The sequence below is a fragment of the Marmota marmota genome, unplaced genomic scaffold (assembly GCF_001458135.2).
Source record: "Marmota marmota marmota unplaced genomic scaffold, marMar, whole genome shotgun sequence".
Lineage (NCBI taxonomy): Eukaryota > Metazoa > Chordata > Mammalia > Rodentia > Sciuridae > Marmota > Marmota marmota.
This window is the reverse complement of record NW_026000130.1, coordinates 3,897,425-3,904,501: the sequence shown is the minus strand read 5'-3', so window position 1 is coordinate 3,904,501 and position 7,077 is coordinate 3,897,425. Positions and strand designations below refer to the sequence as shown.

General features: G+C 58.4%; 1 protein-coding gene across 1 annotated transcript in view; it reads left to right on the top strand.

Moving 5' to 3' along the window:
- Positions 1–5,408: 5,408 nt before the first annotated feature.
- LOC107154604 (uncharacterized protein KIAA1671-like) overlaps positions 5,409–7,077 on the top strand; it is an 82,394-nt gene continuing 80,725 nt past the window's right edge. The window contains exon 1 of the mRNA XM_048784976.1: positions 5,409–5,578. Coding sequence (XP_048640933.1) covers positions 5,525–5,578 — 54 coding nt within the window. The 5' untranslated portion in view covers positions 5,409–5,524. The remainder of the gene's footprint in view (positions 5,579–7,077) is intronic.

The window sequence follows — 7,077 nt, the reverse complement described above, 5'->3', positions numbered from 1 at the left end:
CAAGAGAGAAAATTTGCCCGGCGTTGGCATGCTGGGGGGTGGGAGTGAGCTGAGCCCGGGCCGCAGGTGGGAAGGCTCAGTCACTCAAGGCCCCCAGGCTGCGGGGGAGCAGAGATCGAAGAAGTCAGGGGCCAAGGTGGAGGAGACAGGCAGGATGGGCCAGCGGGGAGCCCCGAGGGGCACCTGCCCATGGGAGAGGGCTGTGGGACTCATGGTGGCAGAGACTGGGCTGCTCCAGGCTCCGCGGAGGCTCGGGAATCCTGACGTGCTCCTTCCACTTGTTAATCGCTTCTCACCTCCTCTCTGCTGGGCTGGGAGGGCTTGGACGCTGAGCAAGTTGTAGCTCAGCTGGTTAAAGTTCATTTTTTTGGATTAAAACCAGCCAGACCAGAAAGTTTTCATTTCCTGGGTAGTGAATGCAGAGGCCCAGGGTGCCAGAGAGGGTGTGCTTTGTGCCTGTCGGGTGCCTGGTTACCTCTCCACCCACCATGTGTGTGTGCCCCCACCTGTCCACCTACCCACCTCCCACCTCTGTCGTTCCGCAGTTATTCATGCAAAGCTCTAGAGCAAGGAATCCATTCGTCTAGGCTCCACATTGTGTCACTCCTAGACTGTAACCAGGCAGGTGCGTGACCCGGGAGGACAGGTGCTCGTGATTCATGTACTCACGCTCACATGCAGCCAGAGGCATCAACGGGCACCTGAGCGTCAGGAGCTGAGCAGTGACCCTTGGGGTTCAGCAGTAGGAAAGGCATGGCTCTCAAAGATAGCCAGGGTGGGACCAAGACTGTAGGGGGTTACCAAGGGCTGCGAAGAAAGTAAGATGCGTTCCCAGAGTCAGGAGTGACCGCAGGGCTCTTTCCTACCAGGTGGTCAGGAGGATTTCTCTGAGGAAGTGAGAGCAGAAGGAGAAAGACCCAGGCAGGTAGAGCAGAGGGGGAAGAGCAGGGGCAAAGGCCCTGGGGCTTGTTGGGTGATGATGGTGGTGAAGTCACTGGAGCTGGAGTGCAGAGGGTGACCGTGCCCTCAGAGTCCCGGCTTGGCGTTACCAGGAGGCCCTGAAGAGCCAGGGGACATGGTGAGCTGGTTCCTAAGTCACCACAGGCGCGGCTTGCAGCGCCCCCTGCTGGACACTGCGGACCGGGGTTGGAGTAGGTGGCCGGGAGCCGCGAGGCCAGTTAGGGAACCGCAGCAATCCAGCCAAAACCGGTAGGATCTTCTTGCGGCCGGTTAAATAGGAATAGCAAAACCCGACCATTTTCACCATTTGGAGCCTGCAGCCCAGTGTCCTTAAGTACGAGCACCATGTTTACAGCCTCGTCCCGACCCACCTCCAGTATCCGCCCATTATTCCCAACAGAAACTGTACCCAAGGCGCCCCAGCCCGCCACTGCCCGCCAGCCCCTGCAACCCCGGCCTGCCTTCTGCCTTTGAATTTGCCTATTCGGTGTCCAGGTCAGGATCCGCGCGGGCCTGAATCGAGGCTCGGGTTTGCAGGTCCACTGCTCCGTGGCCGGCGGCCGCTGTTCCCTCTCCCCGCTGAGGGCGGCTGGAGGGCTGTGTGCAAACGTCTGTTCCCGCTCCTGCTTCTGTTCCCGGGGCTCCTGCCCGGGGGTGGAGGGGGTGGGTCACTAGTAATTCCGCGCCACCTTCTGCCGTGGCTGTCCTGCTCGGCAGTCTGGCCAGCAGTGCCCCGACGCTCGGAGTTGCCTGCGTGCCCGCGGCCTGTCATGTGTTTTCAGTAATAGTCCCCCGTGGTGCAAAGGGGACACCGATGGAGGCTTTTATTTTCATTTCCCTGGTGACTAATGACGTCCAGCATCTCTGTGTGTGCTCAGTGACCCACTGTGTATTTTCTTTGAAGAAATGCCTGTTGAAGTCCTTTGTCCGTTTAAAATCAGGCTGCTTGGATTTCCGTGGTCTGCATGTCCACATACAACCCAGGTTATCTTTGTTCTGAAGGAGTCTCCTATCAGATAGGTCATTTGCAAATATTCTCTCCAGTTCTGTGGGTTGTCTTGTTGCTCTCGGCGGTGTTGGGGTGTTGGTGTTCTTTAATGCACCACATTTTAAAATCTGGATGAAATCCAATTTACCTTTCTACTTTTCCTTTGGTTACCTGGAAAAATGATTAACAATTGAAGGGTAATATGCAGACAGAGAAGAGTGTGTGACCTATGCCAGAGGCCTGGCTAGAATCCCAACTGTGTAACCTGGTGTGGTTTAACAGCTCCCTGCCTCAGTTTCCCTATCTGTGAAATGGGGATAATCAAGGGGCCTTCTTGTGAGAAATTCGGTGAGGTTAATAAGGTGCTGTGAGCAATGCCCGTCACCCAGTAGGTGCTTTACAGGTGTCTGCTCCCGTTGTTGTGACTGTATATTAGATATGGAGCTTCTGTGCAGCAGATGCTTAACTGCTGCCCATTGTCCCAGATGGAAAAACTGAGGACCGGAACCCATATGGCACTTGTTGAGTCCCCTTTCCTGGTATTTTTCTCCTAAGTAGCCTCACTGTATCCTGAGGTGCCTGGGAGTTACCATTTTAGAGATTCTGAACCTGAGGCTCAGAGGGGGGTAGGTGACACCCGGATTGAATTCTGGCCTGTGGTCTCATCCCTGGCAGCTGAGGAGGGATAGGCGCTCTCTTGGGAGTAGGGTCCCCAGGTGAAAGGATGCATCCTGCATCCCAGAGCTCCCGGACTCCCAGGGACTGAGACTTGGACACTTCCCCTTCCTGCCCCCGGCCGCCCTCCCTGGTGGCACCAGGGATACCCTGGCGAACGCGCGCCCCCTTGTGGAGCTGCTCGGGCTTGCGGGCACTGGCGTCCCCTCAGCTGGAAAGGGAGCCGCGAGAGAGTGTGAACCCGTTTAATCCCCGCCTTCGGTGGTGAAGAAAAGGAGGCCCAGCGAGGTGACATCACATGCCCAGCGTGGGCTGCCAGGCACTCTTTCCGGAAACCTGAGCAGACCGTGGGGCTGATGAAGAGTGGGAGGGAGGGGGTGCTGAGAGATGGAGCAGATGCCGGGAGGTCCCTGAGTGCCCCCTCCTGGTGCACGTGGAACCTTCCAGGAGGTTTCAGGCACGAGATGAAGATGGTGTGTCCTGCTGTCACACAGCCCCGGAAACGCTGCCTGCTGGGGCTCATCCTCGACTGACATCGCGCCACTCCTTAGCACTCGGGAGGCTCAGCGCGGTTGTCGCAGAGTCGCATCCACTGAGGTTCCACCCAGCGCTTTCCGCAGGGGAGACTCAGCCGCTGCCGTGCTTTGCGGAGTTGGCTCGGTGGGGACTTTGGAGGGGCTGCAGCGGCCTCCCGTGCCCCTTATCCATGGGATCGTACCTCGTAACCCGCCGTGGCAGCCTTGTGTGGGGAAGTGACTGAGGGCCGGGGTGCCAGACCCGGCTTCCAGATCAGCTCCGCCTGTGGGAGGGGGAGCCTGGCGCTCCCGGGCTGGAGGGTGCGAGGGGACACGGCGGGCTCTGGGGAGCTGGGATTGGCGCGGTCGTTGGGCGTGGCTCTGCAGGGGGTGGGCGCACTGGAGGGCCAGACGCCAGGCACGGTCACCTGCTGCGCCGGGAGGAGGACTCTGAAGGCCGCCTGGCTGCCGGCACCGGGAGAGGAAGCTGCTGGAGTGGCCCTGGCGAGCCCGACAGGCTCAGCCTCTGGGCCTGGATGGGAATTTGCCATCATGCCGGCCTCACCACGCCAGGAATCCAAGAGTTGCAGGCCACAGATTGCTTCCTGTGACCAGGAGCCCCAGGGGCTGGACAGATCTCCCCCCAGGGACCCACCTGCCACCTGCTCAGCAAGGCAGGACCTGGGCCAACTCCCATCAATAGACCGTGCCCACGGGGTCCCTGTGTTAGAAAGGGCTCTGGGACATCCTGGCCCAGAGGGAGATGGGGTCCATTAGTGGGGTCTGCCAGGAGCACGGTCGGGAAGGAGGGGTCCTGGTTGGAGGCACCACACACGCTTATGAACACACACACACACACACACACACACACACAGGCTCACCCTAGAAGATGTTTGGGAAGGTCTTCTTCATGATCCTCCAAATCAAAATATATTTTAAAATCAACCAAATCCATGGTTTAAAAAATCTCCCTTTCTGACTGTTACCCTGGCTTCTCAAGGCCGGGCTTTCCTCCTCAGTTAGTGGGTACAGACCCTGGGCCTGCAGAGCCCTTCCAGAGAGGAAGTGAGAATGTCTGGGGCAGGCGTAGTTTCCAAATAGATCTTACTTTTCCAGAACAGTTACGTTTACAGAAGAATTTATAGAGTCCCCCCACGCAGTCTCCCCCACCGCCCTGTGTCATGTCCTGGGTGCGTTGAGTAGTGCGTTGGGTGCCGATATTGGTGCTTTCCTATTACCTGAAGAGTGTGTCAGTGTATCCACAGTTCGAACCTAGGGTCCTTTTTCTGTTTTGCGATGCCACCCAGGATGTGGTCTCTGGCTTTCTGCTTCAGGAGTCCCTCTGCCCGGGCTGTCTGGGCACCGCACTTCCAGGGATATGCGGTGACACAGCCTGGAACCTGTGCTCTGGGGCTTTGATTGGCAGAGTGGGGGGGGATTGTTCACTAGCAACGTGTCAGTGAAGGAGGAATCCTTCCTGGTGTGGTTTAGAAGGAGCCACCTGCAAACCCAGGATGTCACAGCCACCAGGTATGAGAGTCATGAACTCTGCAGGGCACCATATGGAGCTGGACCACCTGGGGCCTCTCCATTTGCCTCTGGGCTAGGCTCCCGGGCTGTTGGCTGAAGCCGCTGAGGGAGGCGTCCTCTCTGGGCATCTCAACCCAGATGCCAGCCCTCAGCTCCGCGTCCATAGAAGAGCCTGGTCCCGGTGGCCTCTCTATTACCTGGTGTCTGTTCCCCCGCCCATCAGAGTGGAGGCTCCTGAGAGGCAGGGACATAGGGCACTTCACCCAGCACAGAGTAGGCACACATCACTGATTTGTGGAGTGAATGAATCATCCCGAAAAGAAATGCCGTATCCACCCCTGTCACTTCCCAGTAGCCCCTTCCCTTAGCCTTGGGCAGTCACAGGTCTGCCTGTCCACCTGGCTGGAGTTGCCTATTCTAGATATTCCATCAAGCTGGAATCATACCATGCAGCTCTCATGAGTGGCTGCTCACCTGGGATGGTGTTTTCAGTCTGTTTGTGTGGTAGTTTCCAGTTGGTATTCCTTTTTCGTGGCTGAGTAATATTCTACAGTAGAAACACTACCACAATTGACTCCCCCATTGCTGGTTGATGGGTGTCTGGGTTCTTCCCCTTTGTGGTTCTCCTCAACACCTGTCGTTTGCATAACCCCTCCCACTTGTTTAATTTCTTCTCCACCCCTCCCTAGAGCAGCTTATTAATGACTTGCTGGTTTGCTGTCCTCTGGCTCCTTGTCCCTGGCCCTGCCCAGAACTGCAGGATCGCAGGGGCCTGACTCTGGCTCAGGAGCAGTCAGCCCAGAGCCGAGGGGCTGTGAGTGTCGGAGTCAGCAGCCACCTGCAGAGACAGACCCCCATGGGGGCGAGAGGTGTAGAGGCCAGAAAGGCTCCAGGTTCAGCTGCTGGACAGGTGAGGAGCTGACCAGGCGGAGGCAGGAAGGGACAGGGCTGGGGACCCGCCTGCGCGAGTCTGGGAGTGATCTGTTGTCTCTGCGGCAGGGTCCCTGGGCGGGCGCCCCGAGTGCCCCCATTGCTGAGCAGAGAGGAGGCGGGGAGCTGGGGTGGAGAAAGCGGTCCCAGAGCAGAGTCCAAAGCCAGGTGCACCCCAGGCGGCCTCGGAAGCCCTGACCCCTGCTTCCTAAATGGTGGCCCCCTCAGAGCGCCCTGGGCGCCTGGGGCTTCCGAATGGCCTTGAGGTCCTCTTCCTGCGCACCAGGCTTCAGAAGCTGCCCTCAGGGGCCCGGCTGGCCTGGGCTGGGGATTTCCTGATGGACAAGTGGGAGGAGGGCCACCGACTAGCTGCTCCCTGCCCTGCCCAGAATGGCCCGGTCAGCTCGTTCATCTAATTTTTCAAGCCAAACTGAAGATCTTAATTTTAACATGGAGTCTCGCCATTTATATGTTGAAACACACACAAAAAAAATTTTTTTAATGTAAACACCCGTGGTGACAGGTGACAGGTGGATGGCTGGGCCACACCCAGCTGCCCTCAGTACACTGGGTATTGGAGGTCTTCCTTCACACACTCGTTCCTTTGTGACATCCTTGTACCCCCTGGCAGATAACTGAGGCTGGGGATGGGGGTGATTTGGCCTGGTTGCAACCCAGGGCCGCCTCTCTGTGGCCTTAGGAATTCCCTGGGTGCCCTCCTCCTTGGAAATGATGGGGGCACTGCGTCCCTTGCAGTGCTAGAAATGACCAGGAGAGGTCAGGCTGCAGCTCTCACCCCCCTCTGTATTAGGGACTGAGACACTGGCGCTTCCCTGACCCTCTGGATCCTCTTCCCAGCTCGATCGCTCTGCTCCCGATGGCCCGGTGGGTTTCTATTTCACGATGCTGAGGTCCCAGCTGCCCAGCTCTGCTGGCTCACCCCAGGGCCCTCACGGCCCAGCCGCCCCCTTACTGTCATGACGTGCCTTCTCTTCTGAGGAAATTGTTTTCTGGGGGAAATCTCTGTTTCATTTATTTCAGGAAGGTGTGTGCACGGAGCGGGCAGGTACCGATCGGCCGTAGAGCCCTGTGATGTAGAGACAGAATTTGTGACTTAGGCCCCGCATGTCCCCGCTCTGCAGGAGCCCTTGCAGTCTGTTGGTGCTTGGCTGGTGGCATCTCAATGTCCCTCACTGCAGCCTGTGAGAAGGGAACTGTTCCCACTACTGCCGTGGGCCTTGGCGCCCGTGACGGCTGAGGCCCGGTAGGGGAGGAGAGGCAGGTCCTGGGGGTGGGGGTGCTGTTGGGCAGGACCTGAGCTGGGATCCGACCTCAGACCTGTCCCGGGGAGCTCCAGCTCCGGAAGTGGCTGAGCCCGGGTTAAAGGGGTGATGGAGCCTGTGAGCACAGTGTGCCCTGGGGCTCTTGCCTCCGCCCACTCTTTCCCAGGGCCACCTCCCCTCCCCCCTACCTCCACCC